Source organism: Phragmites australis, chromosome 12, assembly GCF_958298935.1.
Source record: "Phragmites australis chromosome 12, lpPhrAust1.1, whole genome shotgun sequence".
NCBI lineage: Eukaryota > Viridiplantae > Streptophyta > Magnoliopsida > Poales > Poaceae > Phragmites > Phragmites australis.
In genome coordinates, this window is record NC_084932.1 from 2,787,997 (window position 1) to 2,812,461 (window position 24,465).

The 24,465-nt window shown below is 41.6% G+C and overlaps 2 protein-coding genes across 2 annotated transcripts; both read right to left on the reverse strand.

The window, feature by feature from the left end:
- Window positions 1-3,523: 3,523 nt before the first annotated feature.
- On the reverse strand, window positions 3,524-11,739 carry LOC133886100 (ASI1-immunoprecipitated protein 2-like). The gene is made up of 6 exons (XM_062325829.1): window positions 11,506-11,739; window positions 8,717-8,802; window positions 5,160-7,469; window positions 4,857-5,066; window positions 4,647-4,771; window positions 3,524-4,395 (listed from the first exon to the last, which is right to left on the reverse strand). The coding sequence occupies exons 1-6, from the start codon at window positions 11,506-11,508 to the stop codon at window positions 4,253-4,255; spliced, it is 2,877 nt and encodes a 958-aa protein (XP_062181813.1). The 5' UTR covers window positions 11,509-11,739; the 3' UTR covers window positions 3,524-4,252.
- Window positions 11,740-18,872: 7,133 nt separating this feature from the next.
- LOC133887424 (probable serine/threonine-protein kinase WNK6) lies at window positions 18,873-21,648 on the reverse strand. The gene is made up of 6 exons (XM_062327370.1): window positions 21,563-21,648; window positions 20,518-20,746; window positions 19,935-20,157; window positions 19,661-19,818; window positions 19,190-19,553; window positions 18,873-19,099 (listed from the first exon to the last, which is right to left on the reverse strand). The coding sequence occupies exons 1-6, from the start codon at window positions 21,646-21,648 to the stop codon at window positions 18,873-18,875; spliced, it is 1,287 nt and encodes a 428-aa protein (XP_062183354.1).
- Window positions 21,649-24,465: the final 2,817 nt, after the last annotated feature.

The window sequence follows — 24,465 nt, forward strand, 5'->3', positions numbered from 1 at the left end:
AGCCTTTGTGTTCTGTACCCGGACGAGGCCGCTGGCACGTGGGCCCGATCCTGGCAGCGGGCCATCGGAGATGTCCCTGCCACGTTGGATACTGACGAAGTGGGTCCGCCTTGTCAGGGACAGCAGCGTCGAGGGCGCTCTGGACGTCCGATCGGGAGGCAACGGCGATCTGACCGGTCTCCGCCTGCCGGAGTCACCCGTCGCGAGTGACAGGTTCGCGCCACGTAGGCAGTGGGGCCCCGTGTCATTGGGCGTGATGCTGAAAGCGGTTGGATTAACGGTCAATAACGATAAGCATGTCGTTTGCCCGTTACTTGACACGTGGGGTCCATCAAGATGCATTCCTAGGACCGATGCTTTAGGATAAGCAAAAGATGGAGGACAGGGACAGCTAAATTGTGGTGTGGATTCACATGAGTCGAAAGCAAGAGAAACCTTTTCTTCTTCTTCTTTATTTTAGAAGAGCAATATGGCATAGATACTTTAAAAAGTTTAAATTTGTGAAACTATAAGCCTGCAACATATGCACGAAGATATAAAGGTTCCGTTTGGAACTAGGAGTTTTTGATTGAAGTGGCGTAATTCCCGTGATGTTCTAAGTCATGCCAAAGTTTATGCTAATTTTCAACAACATTAAAATATCATTTGTAGCAAAATGTTACACTGGATTAGTATCATGCGTAAATACTAAGAGCGTGTTTAGTTCCTTTGTTGAGTTTTGCCTCGTCTTGCCAAGCGAGGATATGGGTTTGAGAGCTTAGAAAAAGCTAACTTTGCTGGCAAATCTGCTTGGCTCGGTAAGGATTTTGTTGCCCACGTAGGAGAGCCGATTTGGTTCTCCCGCACTGGCAAGGTTTGCTTGCTCGGTTACGCGAAGCCAATCGAGCTCCGAACAAAGACAAGCATGTCACTTCATGCTCCGGGCAACGCCGAGCCCATCCCCATTTGCTTCTGCTTTGGCCACAAATGAGCTCGTGGTTGCCAAATCGGGCTCCAATTGAACTCGTCGCTACCAATCGAGTTCCATTGTCCCCGAATCTAGCTCCTGGACACTAATCGAAGCCAAACTAAGCAAACGCACATCCAAATCGTGGATTAGTTCTTCTTCTGCAGCTAAGGGGCAAGAAGTGACGAGGATAAGGAGCTACGGAGAACCAAATAGCTTTGCTGTCTTTGTCTTGCCTTGCTCAGCGAGGTTAGGCTAGGTTCACCGGGCTAGCCTGGTTCAACAAAGAAACCAAACGCGCCCTAAGGTGGAAGTGTGGAACTATCTAGTGTGGTGTTTTTGGTGGTTCTTACATATAAAGTGTGAATGTAAGATGTATCTTTCAAATGAATGATGAGGTGTCCTAAGAAAAAGATAAATCTATCATAAAAACAATGCTTCTAACGGATTCCTGTCCCACTCAATTATGGATGATATTTTTAAAGGACACCACACCACTTAACTTTTGATGCTAATATTTTTGAAGATCTTCCATGCCATAGGGATTAAGGGCATGTTTGGATTCTGCCTAGCCCTGCCCTGCTAAGTCGTTAGCGTGTCAAATACTTGGCGGGCATTTTTCGTGCCTGTAGTTCACCTAAGAGCAGGCGAGAAAATGTACTACAGGGGCTGGACGAGCCAAAACTTGGTGCCACTCCAAACAACAGCCAACGGAGCCCGAGCGAGCTAATATTTAGTAAGGCGAGTATTGGCTTCAATCTAAACGTGCCCAAAGAGACATCATTTACCTGTGCGACTGCGAGGAAGCTCTTCTTTGATAGTTTAGTCAAATTCTCCATAGTTCACTAAAATTGCTCAAAATCCACACCGAAGTGTAACTCATATGTTTATCTTTTGATTTTAAAATTTATATATTTTATCTCCGCCCATATTTCATAATTGAAGAATGCACCACAATTTAACCTACTTTTGCAGAACACCAAATCTTGGAACTTCAAATTTTGTGCTGATAAAAAAAAAAGAACATGCTGCATTTTCAAAGGGGGAAACCAAAAAAAGAGAAGGAAAAAAATGAAACAGGGGCATTTCGAGAATTGAACTCAGGAACCTCTCGCACCTTAAGCGAGAATCATACCACTAGACCAAATGCGGAAAAAAAATCCAAAAATAGCCAACATATGTGATCGTATTTACCAAAATAAATAACATGTTGTCGTATTTATAAATTTACGGTGTATTTGACACCTTATTCACCAAAAACATGTTTTCGGCATTTGAGATGCCGAATATGACATTGTACACTATATTTGGCACCTCATATACCAAAAACAACCGTATTCAGCATATGAGCTGCCGAATACGATACACAATGTCATATTAGGCATCTCAGTTGCTGAATACAGCCATCTGCTGTGCGCCACGCTCGCTCATAAAGAGAAGCTAGAAGCCCGGTGTATGTACATCATCTCTCTACTCGAATCCACATCACGGCTCTTGCCGAAGCAAATGGGTAGTCCCAACGCAAGCAAATGGTCCCTTGTCTCCAAGACGTTCCAGAAAAGAAAGGTTGTGTGTGAGGAGCAGCAGTTGCAAGAAGTTGAACGCAGCATGGGGGATCTTGAAGATGGTGTTGAGTTTCTATTCAAGAGATTGATTCACAGTAGGGTTTCTCTCCTGAACATTCTTAGCTCGTAGATGCTTCTGATGATACACAACTTCCCAATTTGTATATGAGGCCAAATGTACATAAATTAAAACCTATCGAATGAGGACAGTTTTGATCATATATGTTTGTGGTACCATTGTTCCTTTATGCATGCTTCTTATTATGATCATATTATCATCATGTGTACTTCCATTCTTCTTACTTGGAGGGGATTTGTACAGAGAAGACAGTCATTTCATAATTAGTTATATTTATGTTTTTTGTTCATACTTCCATAATTTGGATTCAGAATTAGGATGCTGATTGATGTATGGTAAAACCTTGAGGGTTGTGGCATCATGTCAGATCTGCTCTGCTGTGGGTTTCACCAAAGTCAACTGTCTCTTGGTTGTTTGATAAATTGCACGGTGGGTACATGAACTTGTGAGGTAGGTGCAAGTAGATTCCACATCAGTGCCCATAGCCTCCGTGGATGCCATGTCATCTCAGGAAAACTACTTCCGGACATCACTCACCTGGTTTCACAAGTTTATATAGACATAAATGTCCAGTTTTCAACTTCAAAGACCTACTTGCACCCACCTCACAAGTTCGTGTGCCTACCGTGCAATTTACTCAAAAATATCATGTTACCTCACACGCGTTTTAACTTTTTCAATTTGCATAGAATTTTTATTTGGTGGGTCCAGCTGTAGATGCATGAACATGCATCTCCATGCAATCCATTTTTTATGTCCACTGACCAAATGATGCTCGCCTGCTTCATAACTGCAGATTCTGCAGTTTCTAAAGAGCTGGTAGTAATAGCAGCAAATGAATGACATACTTCATACTTCAGGTCATGGTTTCATAATCAATGTCCTATAAAATTTTAGTGGTTAACAATACAACCATTGCTCAATACTTCAGGTCATAGTTTCATAATCAATGTCCTATAAAATTTTAGTGGTTAACAACAATACAACCATTGCACAATACTTTTACATTTGAGATATCTGCATCTGGAGCAGCAAATCTACAGCACACAAACCATGCATGTAGAGAATAAAAAATATGGTGCAAACGACATGCAGTAACATATTTTGTTGCTAAGCTTTGCACAGTAGTGTCACTTAATGCATGATAAATCTAGGTTAGGGTTGCATAAATGCACAGCACATTTTGAGTTTTACCGATGGCGACAAATTGATACTAAAGAGTAATACTACTCAGGAACTGGCAGTTGTATGGAGGTGGCATAAAGCTCCAGTTCAGCTTCAGTTTGATACATCCTACAGAGTTAAAGACCATCTAGTTCAGTCCTGAACATCAAACAATGGTTACAGCTATGCTTCAGAAGCCAGAGCACGATTGCTGCAAGTTAGTTCTGATGCTATAGCATTGCTAAGATTTTCCAACTCCCGAATGAACTGCATATACCAGTGCACCTTTATTTTCTAACTCCCGAATGAACTGCTCAGATTTTGGTGTCTGCGCGATGACAAGGCCAAACAGCTTAGGTGGGGAAGCTTCTGAATTTGAGCAGGGCTTCCTATTATCACCGGGGTCAGTCTTAGTGTCAGCCACGTCATGGACAGTGCCTGGCGACGGTTGGCTCTCAGATGATATGCTTTGAAATAGTCATTTCTTGGTCCAGGGAGTCACCTAGCACCTTTGTTTTGCTGCTCCTCTTTTTTCTTCGAAATATGCAATGTACAATCTTTTTGTTTCACTGGGTTACCTGCTTTGCTCATACCCATCCTCCGCTTGAACACTCCCCACAGATAGTGTTTCCCTTGGAACACTACAATAAAACAGAATTTGACAAGTGAATGGAAAAATATTAGACATGGAGCAAGGCCGTCTAAAATCGAAATCCACACTTAAGTACTCTACTGCAGGAAAGTAAATAACTTTTCAAGTGGACAGTAAAAGCAATCATGCAAAATTGCACTGCTATACAATACAAATGCAGTTTTACTTGATTCATGGTTGGAACTGCAAATCAAGTGCAGTGCTAAATCATATCCATGAATCTGCAAATATGGTACTTACTTTGACATTGCTCTGGTAGAAGAACAGAAGGGAAGATAAGCAGCTTGGCGAAGCCGACAACATATTTAAGAACTATGCTATGATCAGTGACATACTGCACTAATCTATCCAGCTCTTTATTTGGCCTAGAGGAGCAACAAGAACATTAACATAGCATTCATGTACCTGAAAAAATAAAACAAGCAATACGCATAGGGTAGGTCAACACACCTCATATTATCTGACAAGAAATACAAGCCAATGCTATCAGCAGTAGGTTCTGACGCCTCCCATCTCTTTGGCCAGGCTTTCAACTTAGAATGCATCGTTACTTTCATTACTGGTGGTAATGATCTTGATAATTCCTGCACCTTCTTGCATGATCGATCCGAAAGGTGTGCAGCCAATGAAATATACTCCTGGCCAATCTTCATGATTCCACTATCAACATAAACGGAGAAAATATTAGCACTGCAGTGAGAAAAAAAATAACGGAATAATGCTTTAGAAAGGGATGAAGGGCATCTAACATACGTCCAATAAGGTTTATCAGTGGGTTGTGTGTAAATGACTGGCATCGCGGATAGGCTACAGTGGTCTTCTGCGACTACAGCTTGTGATGCTAACTGTGCAGCATCACTCTGAGCACACCGAGCAGTAGGATCCCCTAAAAGTGGATTTTTATCTTCATTGGCTTCTATGCTTCTCTGCGTTTTTTCCTGCGTATGATTCTTGACATATTGATGATTTGAATTTCCTGGACGTAACGATTCTTCACAATTTTCTACAGATCTTCTCTGGTTCATCACGCCATTTTCCACACATCTTCTACGCTTCTTCACTTGCCCATAATTATCACTGGATCGAGGGTTCGAATCTTCCACCTGTGTGGCCTCAGCATCTTCATCTTCGCTATATGGTAAAATAAGTTTTCTTTTCTTTGGCATGACATTCTCAAAAGTTTGAGCAGCACTAGAACATCTCGGTTCTGCATCATTGGCATCATGTACTTCCTTTGTTTTTGAAGACAACTCCAAGGAAGCACTTGAGTGAGTATGATCAGGTTGTTTTGGTAGCCTACCACTTTTCAACTTTGCAGGATCAGCATTTATGTTCTTGATGAGCTTGGTTTTCTGATGTTTAGTATGACGTGGAATGTGTCTGTTTGGTCGGTTATGTTTCTTTTTAGAGCTACTTTTTGTTGCCTTGCATTGACCAACATGCTTGATAGGCAATGCCTCACAGTTAACACCTTCCATTTGTGATACTTGCCTACACACCACATTTTTGCCAGCACGAACCGATGTCCTTCGTACATCATTTTGAAGGTTCCTTCCACATCGGTTCCCCTTCAGTGCTGGCTTGGGATCTGAACTTTCATTTGCCTTGCATAAGTTACCTCCCTCATTAAGACCATTGCAACTGGAATGAAGTTTGCCACTCGAGGTGTTCTGATATGAAGGTACCGTCGATTGCCCTCGCTCCTTGTTGTCTACAGTGCACAAAAAATGTTTATCTGGTCTATTTGCTTCATCTGAGTTGTCTACATTAAGAATCAAGCATTCTTTTGCCATTGAAGGACTTGGTCCCTTGAGGTTATCCAACTCAGGGGTGACAATTTCCTCATCTGACAAGCATTTTGTTCTTTCAGCATTGTCTTTATCAACAGTTGAGTCCCCTTGTCCATTTGTGGAACTTGCTAGCTCTATAGTCTTTGACATTGGCCTCGAGTCCAAGCACTCCTTGGAAGGATCCAAAACATCCATATTCCCAATATTTTGATCTGATCTTTGCATGGGCTGTGAGTAATTTGATGAAGAATTTGATCCTAGGATACTCTTGGGCGTATGAACCAATCGTTTAACCACCTCCAAAGGATGCGGTTGCTCCCAACTTTCCATTGTAGGACTACAACCATCTACTTGCTCCTCCGTTGGAAGTGAGGGACTATAATCAACAGTAACAAATGGATAAGATTGCTCGACGTCATTAATTGAAGGAAATAAGTCAGTCTTCGTTCCTTGAGGAATGGACCCTTCAACATACTTCATTGAAGAAAAGCAGCTATCTTGTTCTGTTGCGAGGTCCAGCAACTCCATGGAATTCAAAGTAGGGTCCACAGCTGAATGACTAGAACCATCTGGTTTAACCACCTCCAAAGGGCGAGATTGCTCCACATTTTCCAGTGTATGACTAGAACCATCTGCTTGCTCCACACTTGGCAATCTAGGACAAGAATCATCGGTGACAAATGGATGGGATCTCTCAACATCATTGATTGAGGTAAGTAAGTCAGCTTTTGTTCCTTGAGGAATGGACCCTTGAACATACTTCGATGAAGAAAAGCAGCTATCTTTTTCCTTTGAGAGGTCCAGCCGCTCCATAGTAGGTTCAAAACCACCCTTTGTCTTCAGAGAATTTATACATAGTTTAATTTCTGAAGCAGGGTCAGAAGCTGAATGACTTGAACCATCCGCACTTTCTGGCATATAGATTAAGTGATCAGCTTTACTTTCCCCTTCCTTCTCAACATCATTGCGATTCAAATTTTCCCCGGCAAACATTTCAGAAGAGTTGAGTGTGTCTCCACTCGTACATGCATCAGTACTATCTCTTCTTGCCTTGTGCGATCTATACCTATGATGTCCCCATGACCACAGTTCCTTTGTCAACTCTACTCTATTCACATTTGGTCCGTTAATTATAGAGGAACCCAACTGAATAGAGTGGTGGTCATCACACCTAAACTCTAATGATTCCGCAGCTTCGCTGTGTTTTGGTACGCAATCATCGCACAACCATTCTATTGATGGTCCATCATAAATAATTGTATCCAAACAATATCTACAAAACCACATATCACGCTAAGTAAGGATAGATCTTTTGTCTAAGGACATCTCCAACAATATAATCAACTACTAGCTATAAGAGTTATTCATGTCATCTATAGATAGTACAATACACAACCCTTCCAGTGGATCAGTTATAACATACTCTCCAAATGTAATATGGGTCCACATGTAATAGGATAATGAAGTCTTGCATGTGTCTTGGATACTGACTGCTAGTTAGTAACTAGTTTTCTCTTTCTTCTCTCCTCCATGTAGGTAAAAATCAAATATGGACACTCTTATAGCTAGACGACATGTACCATTGGAAATGCCCTAAGAAGCTATAAATGCAATCAATTAATAAGAGGAATAAATGAAATTAACCCCACCGATATGTTTGCTTCTGAGGGAATTTGTGGGAAGGGTGGTTGAGGGTCATTTAAAATCCCTTGTTTGCTTTGTGGGCATTAGAATTTTTGCGGGCAACGAATATGAGAGATGAGTCTCCAACTTCTGACATTTTCAACAATATGTCTGTTTATAGCTCGCTCGAGTAAACAAGTGACTGGATCAACGCCGTGTGCTAAAGGAGGTGATACAGCGACAGAGACCTTGACGCCACTGCTATGACGTTTAGGATTAGGGTTAGGTTTAGGGTAGGGTACCTGTCTCCTCGACGATAGAAACAGGGAGGGTGGCTGGCCTGACGGCGGTGCAACGAGGCAGTGAGGACACCTCTGTCTGCGGTACGTTGCGGTAAGTGGTGGGTGAGGCTAGGGCAAGGGAGTAGGGTGGACTACCTCAATTATGACAATGGTTGATGGTCAATAGGGTTATTGTACCACCCACCTTCATTCACGTACAAGGGTCCAAATAGACTTATATAAGGAAACAGAGGGAGCAATTTTCTAGTAATTCTAATAAGATTTTACTATATGGCTACAAGAAAGATAGTTCAATTAGAGGGGAAAAAAATAGTCCCTTTGCACACACCTTAATGCCAAATGAAACCTTAATCTAGTATACCATTATATACAAAATATAGTTTTATGGATGTGAATAAACAAGGACAAAATTGATGCAAATTATGCTCTACATGAATGTTAATAAATAATAAATCAAGCACCAAAGTTATTCCGTAATATTCATGTTCCAAGAATCAACATCCATGCATTTGTCTGGTTCTTTTACGCAGACATTTTAATATGAATGTAAAGGCATCACAACTGGAAATTAAAGCACAAAGAGAAGTTACTGTACCGGTGCCTAATAGAATTCTTGCAGTTGTTGCACTGTACCAGAAGATGTTTGAAGCCAACAACACCACACAGTTCACATACAACATCCTAAGAAAAATCCAAGGATGTAAATTTGGATTACAAAATCTCACAATTAAAAATAACGAGACTACATGGCAGACATAAGTGCATCCACATAGAAAGTTGAGTTTCTAACATTTCTCTCAAATGGGCTTCTCACTATGTCTAAAAAGAACTGAACGTGTAGACTAAAAGGATGGACATGGAAGCATGAAAACCATCAAACATCCAAATTATCAGTAAAACATATATTGGTGAATATCTTCTTCCCAAGAAACAATTTATTTAAATAATTAGTAGATCCATATGATCATATGCTAGCAAGGATAGAACATGGAAGCATAAAAACCATCGAACATACAAATTATCAGTACAACATATATTGGCGAATATCTTCTTCCCAAGAAACAATTTATTTAAAATATTAGTAGATCCATATGATCACATGCTAGCTGGACTTGATTTGAATCAAATAAGAAAGTGAGGCTGCAAATGATTTTGAACGGAAAACACTCCACATTTCATTACAAATAAAAAATAAAAAAATATGTTGAGGGAATAACTTCAACATGTCAGGAAAAGACACAACAGGCAGAGAAACACTACTTTAAGGTTCTCAAGATAAAAAATATATATTCAAAGTAATACGGAACAAAAGTTTGCAAATACACACCTCTTTATAAATGGTTGCACGTTCTTGCAAACATATGGATGAACATCCCTTAAAACCAAAGTGGGTGTTTTGTAACGATCGATTGGAGATACACTACTATAGAAAATATTTGCATGATAAGAGAAACAAGGACACTTCACAATACCACATGCGGCATAGGGAGGGCATCAACTTCTAAGATTTGCTTCAATACTATCTTTTCTACCCTTGGTGTCAAGGGGTGCACCATGTGGGTGCTGTCATAGGATAGATTTCGAGACACATGAGTATAAGAATATCCACATGAGCGAATAAAGGGTTAGGCACTTAGGCACACTTCCCAAGACCGCACATGCTCGGGGTAGAGAGGCAGCAACTTCTCTAAGATTTGTATCTTTTCTACCCTTGGTGTTAGGGAGCGCACCATGGGACACCATTGAAAACATCTATCTATCGATCCCTCCCTCCCTTTGACCTTCTCTTGTCACCTAGTGATGCACATGCTCTAAGATACGACGAACCAAGCATCGGTGCCTAATTTTTATACCTCCTCACTCTAGTGTGACAAGAGAAGTATCCCTAATCATGTCCCACCACTGAGCATTAGAGATACTCTTACAACAATTCCAAGATATGTTTAGAAGCTCTGCATGGGTTTTTCTTTTTCAAGGTCACGCCTGTGGCTAGGATAGCCCCGTATTGATTGTGTGAGACTAGGAGCCGAAGGTCACTATATCCAATCTCACGAACCAAGCAATGCAAAAAGAGCATAACATAGAGGAGCACCAAGCATCGAGATAGACCACATAGTAAGGGAAAGTGAAACCAAGCCTCAACCATCGTGGCCCACCTTAACATCACCCGAGCTGGTGCCAAGACCAGTTGCCACCACCATTCATTGCTCGTTGCGCATGTTACACTTGCTAACAGAGAGAGGGGTGCACCAAAACGAGATAAGAGAAACGAAGATGGGTCTCAAGGAGGCGGCATCAACAAGGATGGGAACCCCTAATAGGTTGTGCGTTCTTGTATGCTCTACGAGCAGCCTCGCATTATTTTCTTCTCTCTCTCTCTTTTCTTTTCACTTGTTTTCATCTTTTGCTGCGTCTTTTCAGGAGTATGGCCTCCCAATGTTAATGTTACCAACCAATTATCGGCGCTATTGGACACCACTAGTAAGGACTATATACTGACAACAATATATAATTTGGACAAGTTTTGATCAATTTGTTATTTTCTTGGCAAATTCAGTCAAATTTCATCAGATTTTCAAAATATGCCGATCGATTAAAAACTGATAATCAGCCTTACCGGTCGTATCGGGTAATTTTATTGAACTGGTATGTTTAACACTGGGCCTCCTTTTTTTACATTCCCTCATTCTTGCACTATCTTCTCCGCACGCCTAGATCAAACAAACCAGTCCCAAGGAAACCACTCATGTAGACAAAGCTAAAGGTGTTGCAGGGACCGATTGGTCTGATGAGACACCCACCTAATGCTTCAAGTCGAGGCAAATTGCCACGACATCCACAACAGCGCGTAGCCAAAAGCATTAGGAGACACGTTGACAACAACGATTCCTGGATCGATCACAAATAATAGGCCCCGTTTCGAAAGCAAGAACATTTTTATGATTCCTGCAGCAACTAGACAATGTACAGTGAAATTCCCTCATTCCAAACAAGCCCCCCCACTCTGCAAATCTGCAATAACAAAAACCTCTGCTCACGTGACCTCCAATCACATTTTCTAGCCAATAATTAACCATCCATTCTCGAACCTCAAAAGCGTCCCAGTCCGTGCCCATATGCAAATATCTGCACAAGAACTGGATAGCCCTAAGCAAATGTGACTCAATTTGATTCCCCTCGCTGCTGAACAAATTTACTTTTTTGCTAGAATCTGAGCAAAAGCGCTCCGCATTTCTCAAACACAAAAAAAAAAGGCGGTATTGTGCGCTCATATAGAGTTTATCTGCTTAATCTGCGATCTGAACAGTCCTCTTCTAAAGAAACCAGCCAAACAGGAAAAGAGAAAGAACAACGCCGCACGGAGAGGGGGGAGGTAATCCGTACCATTTCGCAGCACCTTCAGAAGCTCCTCCTCGTCGTCGTCAATCTCGAACCCATAGGTGGAACAAGAGCGCCGCTGCTGCAAGTGAGTTTGAGCTTCAAAGGAAGAGAGAGAAACGGAAGGCGAAGAGCTTGCGTTTGTGGCTCTGTGCTCCACTGAACTCGGCAGGATCGGAGCAGCACGTCTCCATTGCGCGAATCCCGCGCCACGCGTCGTTTCCCAGTTTGGTTGCCAGGGTGACCCTGGACTACGGTGATAAAGATGGTCCGTACTCCGGACGAGCAAAATAGTTAGTTGCCAGCATGGTTTTGGATTGCAGCAGAAAATTTATAAAAAATACCATTAATTACTTTAAGAATATTTAAATTAATTAAAAATATTTAAGAATCATGCTCATATAAATTTTGTTATGGTTAGCTCCGATCATTTTGCTCCACACGGCTACCACACTGGAAGGATCTTTGAGTTACCCGAGTATAATGGGAAAATTAAGTTTTTACTATCCTTAAGAACGGCTACTCTTCAAATACTATCTTCTTCGTTGTCTTTCTTGTTTTGCCATTTGAGAGAGAGTTTCTTAATCATATGACTACAAAAATGCCACATGAGAGAGAAGACTTCCACCGCGACTCTTTTACCCCTCTTTTTTTCCTCTCCAGCTGAGTGTGGCCCCGGGTCCGGCGTGCGCCAAACGGCGCACTGCGTCGACACTCACCTCCCAGAGCGTGGCGACATCGACAACGGCGAAGGGGCGAGCGCCGCTCACGCCGTCGGTCCAGAGTGAGCAGTAAGAGAGGCCCTCGTAGTCGTGGGTGCTGTTGCGGGCGCAGACCGTGAGCCCATGACACCGACAGCATGAGACGAAGGGTTGCGCTTGGTGATGGTTCGGGGCGTGAAGAGCAGCGTTGGGCGCGTCATTTACGGCGAGGCGAAGTGGAGGTTCTGGATGGTGGCGTTGAGTAAAGAGTTGAAGGAGACGACCTCGGGCGCATGGACAAGCCAGGAGAGGTCTGCGGTGGTCGACGAGAGGCGCACGACGCAGCGGAGGTAGCTCTCGTGGAGGCCGCAGGGAACAAGGCGAGGCGATGAGAAAAAAGAGGACGATAAGAGAGAGGTGCGCAAATATTGGATGCATCGACTTCTTGCTTGCTCCTGACGGATGGGCAATGGGCAACCGAGAGAAATGAGAGAGAAGGGAGGATGAAGAAAGGTTAAGTAAATTGGCCTTTTTACCCCCAGCTAAGAGTGTAAAGTGGCACGCCAATAATTTGTGTTCTCTCTCGTGGCAAAACATGAAAGCAGGGTTCAACAATGCATGGTTATCGCTCGAAATATACGGTAACTGACCGTACCAGTGTGGCTCGGTTTCATAATACGCTTGGTTACCGAATTTGAATTAAAAAATTCAAATTGATTTTAAAAAACTCAAAAATTTTAGAAAAAAATTCTATAAAAAATTAGAGGTAATTTTAAGACTATCTGTGAAAGTAATTTTAAAAAAATATCGTTTGCATCACCAACTAGCCGCTTAAACATTGGGAGTTTGTAAAAAGGCCGAAAATGATTAAAATGACAAAACGGGTCGAATGTACAGTGAAATTGGCCCGTTTCAGCCCAACTCAAATGGATAAGGGCAGCCGGTATTCAGCTCGTGTCGATGCACAGCTCACTTTCCCCTCGCATTTGTCCACAACAAAAATCGAAGAATCGTCGCCCAGTTGACCAAATCCGCGACAGTCCCGTGGAAATCCGGCGTTGAAGCTTCGGTTATCGAGCGATTAGCATCGGTAACCGACTGCATCTGAACGGTTACCGTCCGCCTTTGAAGAGCAGCGCGCAGCACCTGACGCCGAGCGATTTTTGAAGATCCTTGTTCGGTAACCGCCCATTTACTAGCGATTTTTCATGTAATTCGTTCAGTAATCATTCTTAGGAGGTCGACAGTTCGTTGTGTTGTCGATTATGACGATTTAGTGCTTGATTCGAATTGGAGTACATTTGCATTTATCCACATGAAAGTTTGCAGCCGCTTATGTCAACTACAACATGAGAATACAGAATAATTTGGATGCAGGCATCAGGTCGACTGTTGATGATGATCTATTTCAACGGCTTATTGAGCTCACATTGAACGAGGAGAACAATTCGCTCTAGGACTAGATGGAGATTAGTAGATCAAATGCTTCCCCAGAGCTTGATGAGGAGGACACAGACAGTGACATACTCCTGCCAACTCACATGTTGACAGACATAGTGAACCCACAAGATTTACAACTGTGGGCTGCTAAAATGGTAGGTGACACACATGGGAAAGAGGAAGAAGTAAATGCCGTATCCAAAGAAGAGCAAGAAGATTAAGGGTAAGAGCAAAAGAAAAGTGCAAAGTGATGAGAGCACGAATAATGACCCAAAGAGCCTAACTTACCAAGAATCGAATGGCAGCAGCTCAAAGACAGATAGCATTGACGATAACGGTCAGGGAGGTGATGTTCCTCCATACCCATCCTTTGTCGTTGCTCCCATGCAACTCACTGGTGAGAGTTAGTTTTCGCATGCCACACAGGAATAGGACCACGGTGCCCCATCCTCACAAAGTCATGTCATACAGGGTAGTCATGATGGACCATAAAATAGTGGGAGCTATTCTAGTAACTATAGTATGGAGAGTAGTTCTGACTGTATCCGTATCACTATCCTATCCCTGATGATCAGTCAGAGCCTCCTATTCATTGGGTCTATGAGTGGCAAGATCTTGAGTTTTATACCATATTGAAATGACAATGGTCAACCACTTCTGCATGGATATGGCAAACTTGGGCAGAGTTTAAGGCAGAGTTGCTCACGACGGATAATGCTATGTCTACCGAGGAGTACAATACAGCCGAATTTAATTCCCCTCCCCCCCAGCTGGTGGTTCTAAAAGTGATGATAATTTACTTTCTGTAACTACTTTATTTTCATACAATGGTATTATATTAATTTTTTTTTCTATCTTGTAGGTTGCACGTGGCTTCGATTATATGCAAACTACATTTTAAGCATCGATCATCGCTTTGGTAAGTACTGCTAGATGGCATGTGATTGTGTTTTTATATTTTGTATGGACAATTCGATATATTTATTAATTTGAGGTACTACATATGTAATGTATGCATATATTCGATGAAACAATTATATGATCATGCTCGTATTGCTATTAGCATCTATTTGTTTCCTTATAAATGTCCAAAATATAGCAAAGGTCATGCGAAAAAATTTCTGATTAAATACAACATAGCAAATCTCATGCCATATTTGTTACTATTTTTTCTGATTTTTTGGGTGATTTTTTAAGTTTTTTATTTTTCTAAAAAATCATAGATCAGGAGTTAATCTTGTCGGTTTTCGATCAAAATCGCTCGTTTATTGAGCGTTCGGTTACCTTAAAAAACCGTTCGGTTTATCAAAAAATCGCTCGATAACCGGTCCAATTCAACCGATTACCAAACGGCGGATTGTCATTTTTTTTTTTCAATTTTAAATTTTACCGAATGAATTTTAAGCGAATTTTAGCCAAATTTCAAGCGGTTATTGCGATAACTGTGATTTTTCGGTAACCACCCAAGTCCGGTTACCATTTGCAAAACGATTTTGAAAACCTTGCATGAAAGACAATGAAGAGGATAGAATTTGAGAGTAGCCGTTTTTAAGGATGGCAAAAATTTAATTTCTCCGAGTATAATAGTAGGAGTGGAAAAAAATAGAAGTCAGACAGCTATACTGTTGGCCAATCAACCTTTGCCCATGTGATGTTGCGCTAACGTAGAGTGATTTTGACACATAAGCTCGTGTGACGTGGCCAAGGTCCATGGAGTGAGTTCATAGGCATTGACCCATTTTCACGAGGACTAGCCTAACGAGACATCTCTAAAATAATATTTAACTAGTAAAGAATAATAATCAGCTAGTAAGGGGTCCGCATGTTTGCAACGGTTCCTAAATGCCATACAATTTTTTTCTTGCACAATTAGAACAAAACAAGATGTTAACAATAAAACTTAATTTCATAAAGCAAAAGTGATCCACATGCCAATGATTTTAACACTTCAGCAAAGTCTTGTTTCTTGTCCAACATGAATACAACTAACCTATTCAACTTAGGTGTAGTTTATTTACTTGTATTTTGCTCGTTGATCAATTGTTTTAACCCTGCAATTTAGATTTTGGTCGTTTAGTTTAAAGTTTTAAAATTATCTATTCACACCATGTCCCTCTAGTCGGCATCCTAAATTCTAGAGTTTTGATTGGAGCAAACCAGCAACAATTAAGCATAGAGAAAGAAGAAATTATACGTGAAATAAGAACTTCCTGTGTACTCTATAAATATCATGCATAGTTTTCATATATTATTTCTGGATATTCAGGATCAAAATTTAAAAAAATGCTTTACTTAAAGAGAACATGAATGAACAAAATTGGAAATCATGTGTCATTTTCAGAAGCCAATGACAATTGCATAGAATTTTTTTTTCTTTACTTCAAGGAGCGAAACCTCAATTCAAGAAAAGGAAGGAGTTTCTCCACAAGCTATAGCTTGATGATGTATCAAAGCTGCAGAAACGTTTAGTTCTAGCAGTACATTATGTTTTTCTTTCCCAATCCTACTGATTGTTTATGATATGTGAAGCATTTTTCTTTAGGATATAACGGTAGGATAGCACCGATGCAAAAGAGTTAGCCCTGAAATACTAAAGTGAGATTTGTGTTGCATTGATAAAAAAAAAAGAGAGTTAAGGCCATTAGATTTGGCACGCACCATTCTGATCAGCACATGGCATAGGAATATAAGATAGGATGGCGAAAAATCAGACATCAGCATTTTAAGAAGTATCATTCATCCAATTTCTACAGGAAATAAAAACTAACTCATTTTGTCGGATGTATACAAATCAGAAGAAAATAAAGTAGTAAATATTTTCTTACACTAACCAGCATAAGGTATACAAACAGTTCCTAAATCATACACCCAAAATTGTGTTTTTCATGCCCACAGCGTTATGATACTCGTTAGAAGTAGCAATTCTACGTGCAGCAACAATCTTAAAAGAAAAAAAAAACCTTTATTGAGGGTTTGTGCTTTGTAAAAAGGAAAATCTAAATTTGGTGCTTTGGATAAGAAACCCCCCCCCCCCCCCCACACACACAAAAAGATTTCCAGGCCAGGCTAAAAGACTCAAAAGTTTTTGGGGCTGAAATTTGCACCTAGGCCCGCCCGTCATTTTCCAAAGTAAAAAATAATTAAATTTATTGTTTTAGGCCAGGCCATATTTTGTCAGGTTTTGAAAGTGCTGCCTAGGCCCATCCCCTCAAGATCAACGGCCCTGTTTTCTTGGGCTTTTTGGACCAGCCTTGGGCTAGGCTGGGCCTATTCTATTCTGCCCATCAGGTCTAGTTATGGTTTATAATAATTATATTAAAAATAAGTTAATATTTGCAATCATATCATTGCAAAGGCGGTAGGGAGCAACCTTTCTCCCTCAGGAAGCTTCCGAAAGAGCTCTCGAGAAGCCTCCAGTCGCGAGCCGGATTTGGCCCCTCCCCTCTGTCTCCAACTCGCCGCCGGCGACGTGCAGGGTGGGGTCTCGCCTCTTCTATAGGAATAGAATAGATCTAGTTCTATAGCAATAGTATATATCTAATTTCTTTTGGGTCTACCATGGAGTTCCTCGCGCTCGGTTCGCTGGTCGCTCCGCGAGGTCATTGGTGCTGTTGGACGTGGTCCTCGATGTCCTTCGCCGTGGCGCTCCTCAAGGTGTGGAAGGCGTCTTCGGGTGCGGTGGTGCTGGGCAGCGGGCTGCTTCGGGGCTCGGTGCACTCGACCGGGCTACTACGGCGCGTGGTGTCGGCGACTCAGTGGTGCGACGTGCCTAGCCACGTCGAGGAGCTTGGTGCCGGCCGAATCACCGCGGGGCTTGTTGTGGTCGCCTTGGCCGAGTTCCCATCCCTGCTGCGTGCTCAGGGTGTCATCGCCCTTTGGTCCGCCTCCTCGTGTGACCCTGCCGGTGCGCTGAGGTGACGACATTGGTGATTTTATTTCAACATGGCTGTTATAGCCGCGTGAGACTGTTTTGCTTCATCTCTGTAAAGACATGTGAGCTTCTTGTTCGGGTCGGTAACATTCTCGTTGACGACGTCGATTTTCCTTCTGTGTCGTCGGCGTGCTCGATGACATCGGATCTACTTCTACCCGACGAGGTTGCCCGAAGCGTTTAGTGGTCTTTACACATCCTAGTTGCGGGATGTTCTCTGTGGTGGCTGTCAAAAACCCAATGGCCTCTCCTCGTCAGTGTGGTTTGCGGCTTCGGTTCCCTCGTACATGTTCCACGACGGTGGATCAGAGAAGAAGCTTGGGGTGTCCGTAGCAGGCCTTGTATTTTTCTTTGTTGTTTTCTTCTTAGGGTTCTGTTGTCCTGTTATGTATGTGTTGCTTTCGTTTTAATGGATATCACCCCTTCTAAAAAAATTATATTAAAAATATATAGTCAAAGTTGCGATTTTAGAATGTTTTTAATGTCTGAAATGTTCCTTATTTATGAACAAAGAAAATATAGTATAGTTTTTTTAACGGAAAAAACAGCATGGTAGAGCCCTACTGTTGATTTTTATTAATTAAACCAAAGGAAAAAAATACAATATAGTCAACTACTTATAGTGCTAAAAGCCCAAAAATTAATATGGAGCCCACATGTAAGTACTTTTAATTAAGCTCTACCTCTCTTTCCCTGACACTCTTGCATCCTCTGCAACAGAGAAATTGAAGGTTAAGGGACACCATGCCTGTAGGACAACATTGACAGCAAAAGGATCTAAAGGAGGAGATCAAGCAACAACCGGAGAGAGCTGTTTGGTAGGCGACAGCGGCAGACATGAAGATGATTCGCTGCATGCAAAAGGATATGAAATGCGACAGACTCAAGGGGTATCACATGACATATTCATTGGAAGTTTAACCACTTCATATGAGATTCCTGCGTTCCTGCATTCCTGGACATAGCATTCTACCATTCCAAACATTATCGCAGCAATTCACTTGAAAAAGCTTAAATCAGGAATCAGCTGGGACGTCCATGCATCCAAATCAGCGACCCCATGAAGAAATCGGAGCAAATATTAATTTCACAGAATACTCTTCCCTAAGAATAACACTCCAAAAATCATATGAAATAGAAATACACCAACTAATCTAATTAGTAACCATGTACAAATTTTTTCCATCATCAGAAAAATAAAGACGTGCTTAGCAACTCCTTGCATGACATTGCAATGCGATCATATATATAGAGGGGCAGACTAGAGGGGCAACTCGATCGAAACATCAAGAGATTTTGATTCATTTTCCATTTCCTGAAGCAGTGTTGTGTACCACCTGAATCATCTGACCAACTTGAACACAAGGTCTCCAACCACGAACTGTCTTGAGTAAGAATGCATCTATTAGCTTGGCCACAACAGGCCTACTCCAAGGAGGCAGTTCGAGCTCTTCAACCATCTCAGTAGACACCGAAAGACTGTTGTCCTTGTCCAGGTCAAATGAGAACCCAATTTTCTTGCACTTACCTATAAGTGAAAAAAGAGAGTTAAATGTGTCGCATGAAGAAAAGAAAGTCTAGTTCAATCCAAAGATGAAGCTTTGATGCTTGTAATTACCATTGGGAGCAGGAACTCTTAGTAACAACTTGACCGGGTTGGTGACACTCATATTTCCTTCTAGCACAAATTGACCCCTTCGAAGCATCAGACTGAAAGACTCCTTCCCATCAATGTCAGTTTCATTCGGTAACAAAGAGACAAAAATTGGTGTGGCATCAAGATCCATTTCTAAATTTTGCGGGAATGCTATCGGTTCTTGCACTGAATTAGAGCTTTTCTCGTTGATATCATCTTTCTGGAGAAAAGGGCTCTTCAAGAGCTCAATTGCCGGCAATCTGTCAGCTGCCGAAGATAGGCAGCTCTCTATGAAGTTTCTCACTTCTGCATCTTTGACCTTGGAGAGAGCAACGGGTTTTATACCCTGCAATTGTACAGTTATAGGGCCATCCATAACAAAAAGGAACTGTTTGATATTTGCTAGCAAAATCTTGAAGTAGGTAAGTACTTTCTAGATGAAAGTCCACTTACTTCAGAAATTTTCTTGTATATCTGAGCAAAGCCCTGACATTCACTATAAGGGCACTCACTAGTCACCATTTCAAGCATAGACATCCCGAAAGAGTATATATCCACCAACTCATTGTAGTATTCACCGAAGAGCTCTGGTGCCATGAATTCTAATGTGCCTGTGTTTCAAGGTAAATGCTATATCTAATGCTACGCCTTATATTAAAAGAAAAACTTTCGAACAAAGCAAAACTGCAGTCACCCCCAATCCTTCAAAAATATGTGGCAATGCGACTTGTAGAGCTCTGTGTTTTCCTCTGCTGCATGACCATTGCCAAACCAAAATATCCAATCTTCACCTTTCCATGGTTCCCATTGATGAAGATATTGTCACACTTCAAGTCCCTGTGTATGATTGGTGGCTTCTGGCCATGCAGATAGGCTAGCCCTGTCAATATCTGTTTCACCCATCGCCTCATTGCTTTCAGGTCAACTTTCTTGTGCTTTGTACGGTACCCGATCATATCAAACCATCAATAAAAGGTACAGATCATAAGGGGATGGGAAGCTAGACAGTTCTGTTCAGCTTCTCTCCTTTTTCTTCTGAAATGAAAGGCCAAAAAACCCAATTATGTGTGAGACACCATATTCCATTTAGGATCGTCAAAATTAGAAGTACCATGAACTTATTAGAAAAAAGATTCTGCACATCGGTAATTAACTGAACATTACATCGCAAAAGATAAAGTACACGATGCAAACAATAAAAATCAAACAAGCTCGATCAGTAGTACAAGAGGGGCTATGCATGTAAACAATAAAAATCAAACAAGCTCGATCAGTAGTATAAGAGGGGCTATGCATGTATATACACGCACTCTCAAGTTGCCGGACGTGAACAGCTCGGTGACGATGTTGACTGTCCTCTTCTTCTTGTCGACCCATGAGACATAGAGCCTGAGGATGTGCTTGTGCTGGAGCGACCGCAGCAGCTGGATCTCTGTCTGGAGCCGCTGAAGCTCCTTCGGAGATCCCATGATGTGGTCGGTTATCTCCACTTTTGCCCACGCCACCTCGATGCCGTCCACCGCGTCGAAGCCTTTGTAGCTGCCACCAAATCAATCACGTTGAAGCTTTCCCGGCAGAAGAGACCACTTACCATCTCTTTTTCAGTGCCCCTTCAGCATGAGGTGCTGGAATGCGATAGGAATAATATGAACCAGTCAGCTAATTTCTTTGACATGATACGAGAAGCAAGGCTGAATTTCCAACACTCTTTTTTTCATAGAAGTTTTCTCTATATTTGGTTGGGAAATATGGAAGCAACGTAATTCAAAGGTCTTCAATAGGGCTAGACCCTCCTTCCTAATTTGGAAAAATAGTTTCATTGACTCTGTAAATCTTCAGACGCATAGAATGAATAGGCCCCTCAGAGACGCTCTCTTGTCATGGTCCTGCTCTGTTGTATTGCCCTCTCCCTCTTCCTTTGTACAGTTTGTTTCTTCTCTTATATAATATATCAATGCCACACTGGGGGTTTCCCCCACTGTTTTCCTTAAAAAAAGTTCAGTGAGTAGCAGCACGAAGATTCAACTAATGCTGCAAAATTTTGCAACTATTCAATTTTTAGAATTTGCAGTCTGAATTCTTACCTGTGATAGACCGTATTCGGTAATATTAGCTACTAAATCACTTCTCTGTTTTTAAAAAAAAAACAATACTCAGACTGCAAGAATCTCCTTGTACTGCAATGCACGTATGAAAAATAGCCGCAGGCATCATCAGAAAAGAAGAGATTTTTTTTTCTGAGAAAAGTTTGCAATGCAGCATCTAATCAAGATCGAGCAAGAAGGAGAGCTCTCCGCTCGTAGATCAAGAACCCAACCCATCCCGAAGAGACGAGATGAGATTAGTAGCAAACGCGAGGGGTCGACCTCCTCGATGTTAGGGTCATTGTCTTTGCCGGGAGGCTCCAGCTGGTCGCCCGGTGCCTCCGAATCTGGAGCCATCGTGTCGTCCCGCCTACTCCGCCGCATCGCGCGTGATCAAAATCGAAACCACCGATCAGAAAGCCCTGGTTTCAGAATCGAGCAGCGAGAGTATGAATGCAAAACTCTCCCAAGTTTCATCTGAGCGGGGGCATGATTACGGGAGAGGGATGGGTTATGATGGGAGGCTGCTGGCCGGAGATCTGATGGTATTGATTGATCATGGGCATAGGTCACCATAGTGAATCAAATTTCAGATAACTTTCAACAAAATTCAGTTAAAGATTCTATAAGAACTGCATCTGGATGGATGACAAAGGATTTATTTGTTAATGTTGATTTTTTACCCGTCTTTTTCGTGTTTCTTTTTTTCAATTACAAGAAAAATGCACATTTGTCGCTGCTCGCATGAACCACACTTCACAATATGTGATGTGTCTCCTATCACACAGCTACACATTATATTGTAAAGCTGATCTCCCCGCGAGAGGAGACTGACTCAGCCACGGCAAGGCCAAGTAGGCACGACACAGAGCGGGAGGGGAAGCCTACAAGTATCCTTATCCGTGTCCTAGTAGGTCCTTTGCTAAATTTTTCGCTCAAGTAGGGATTTCTCTATCCTTTTATATATACGTAAGAAGTTCTCGTATAGTGTAACGAAGAAAATAGGAAGATTAGAATGAGAGATACACCCTATATCTAATGTCATTGTGTTTTTACTGGATTTGTATTCGTGTTTTGTTCTTCAGGAGAGACAGAGAAGAAAATGTCCTAACTGCTAGCAACATGAATTACGGCACATTACATCACAAGTATCAACTTAAAACACTGAACGCATCTGCATATACATAAACGAATTTACATCACATGCGAGTGTGCATCCTATCACACAACAGTCAAGGTTACTTTCATGACTTCATCACTTCATCAACAAGTGGTTTTCCATGCCATGTTGAATGATTATGATTGTCATCTGGATGCGTTTAGATGGGAGAATCCTTACAAAACGCGCCGATCCGCAGGTGATTTGGCTAATAATCAGATCAGGGCGATTCGGCGTTTTGGCCTGGGATCGAGAATTGCCTCAAAAGATGATTGCAGTGATTCTCGCCCTCAAATGTGAATCGTCAATGTGTAGAAATCGAATCTAGTCAGCTAGCCAAATTATTTTCAGAGATGATTATTCTGATTCATTAGAGAATCGTTTTTAGAGAGAATCCGAATTCAAATTATTTCTAGAAGAATCTGGATCCCTACCAAACGAGTTCTTATATGTGTTTGCTCCACAGTTACGCCCATTTTTAGACTACGGGATTTTTCTCAATTTCTATGGAAACCGAATCATTTGTCATAAAATTTATGTGTTCCAACCAAGTCGACAAGATACTCCGTCTTGTTGCCATTAAAAAAATAAATACTCCCTCTGGTTCTTTTTATCTGATGTTTTTGACTTTTTATGTCTTTAAGATGCGACTTTGGCTCCTATTCTTCATAAATGTATGTCAAATAGGAGGGGGCGCCCTTTGGCTGCGTATTTCTTTTCTTATTTGGGCGTCTGTGCATGTGTCGGGGTGCTTAATTTGCTAGGCCGGTGCTTAAGGCTTGTTTGGATTAATACCAATATTCATTCAATTTTTGCAAATCCTAGATCAAATTCTTGAATTTTGTTTCAAATTCATACAAATTTATGAGAATTGTGTTCAATCCAACGCAAGATTAGTTCATGCTCGCCCTGCTAAATATTAGATCACCCATCCTATATTGGCTATTGTTTGGATGGATGCTAATTTTTGGCTTTCCGTAGATCGTCGTTAACATCACCTAGCTCCCACAAGTCAATTCTCTTGCAACGCACGGACAAACCAGGGGCATGAAATTTGGCCACCAATCCTTTGACAAGCCAATTCTTGACAGGGTTTAACATGGCATAATCCAAACATGCCCCTGATTTCTTTTCTTCAACCTGCAGCCGAAACGACAACCAGCAGCGCCAAGAGGATGAGGGTTGAAATAGCACAGAGGAAATTAAACCAATAGGAACAGGGATGAAATAGCGCAGAGGGAATGGAAGAAAAGATTACTCGTCTGCCGTGATGGTGTTATTCTTGCGTGAAGAATGGGAGTTCAAAAGCTGATGGTGGAAAGAAACTGATTGCCACAACCTTGTTACTACTTGGAAAGAAAGGCGACCATTATTCGGTCATAACCGGCGTATAGCGTGGAGTCAGAGAGCTTTTTTTTCCATAGTGTTTTTGTGATCCCTGCTGCTTGACGTTTTGGGCAGGACTAGATCTCCCATATATATTTTTGACAACTACTTTTTACTAAAATATATTTATAAAATACGATAAATTTATGAGTCTTGAAAGTATTTTTTAGCTAAATTTATATATATGATTTTCATGCTTCCGAACCAAATATTGAAAAATTATTGATAGTCAAAATCTAAAAGGTTTAATCAAATCTTATCTAAAACGTAAAATATTTATGACCGGAAGGAGTATTTTGTTTAAAGGGTGAGAGGCTAATGTTGCAACATATGAATGTGCTAGATATGCTTGTAATACTGATAGGTCGGTTTTGCAGGGGACTTTGTCCCCGTTTTCTGGCGCCTCTCCTGTGAAAGGATTGTAATCCAGTCCTAAGCTCTCAGCTTCTACTTTAAAAAAAACAATCAAACTCGACAAGGCAAACGAATCAAGCCGCAACACAGGAGGAAGACGAACACACTGGATGGCGATGGCGACAGATCCCCAATAGCATAGGCAAAGAGGACGATGGCGCACACACATCAGCACCAGAGAAGCAAGCTGGCTGGAGGTAGAAGACGAAGTTGCA

Bases quoted from the DNA above. Each gene is read 5' to 3' on its own strand.
- LOC133887424 (XM_062327370.1), bottom strand. From the start codon at position 21,648: ATGGCTCCAGATTCGGAGGCACCGGGCGACCAGCTGGAGCCTCCCGGC. The intron at 20,747-21,562 runs GCGTTTGCTACT...ATTTGGTGGCAG, and splicing joins ATCGAGGAGGTCGACCCCTC to CTACAAAGGCTTCGACGCGG. The intron at 20,158-20,517 runs GTGCGTGTATAT...TTTGATATGATC, and splicing joins TCACGTCCGGCAACTTGAGA to GGGTACCGTACAAAGCACAA.
- LOC133886100 (XM_062325829.1), bottom strand. The intron at 5,067-5,159 runs GTATGTTAGATG...TTATGTTGATAG, and splicing joins ACTGATAAACCTTATTGGAC to TGGAATCATGAAGATTGGCC. The intron at 4,396-4,646 runs GTAAGTACCATA...GTTTTATTGTAG, and splicing joins TCTACCAGAGCAATGTCAAA to TGTTCCAAGGGAAACACTAT.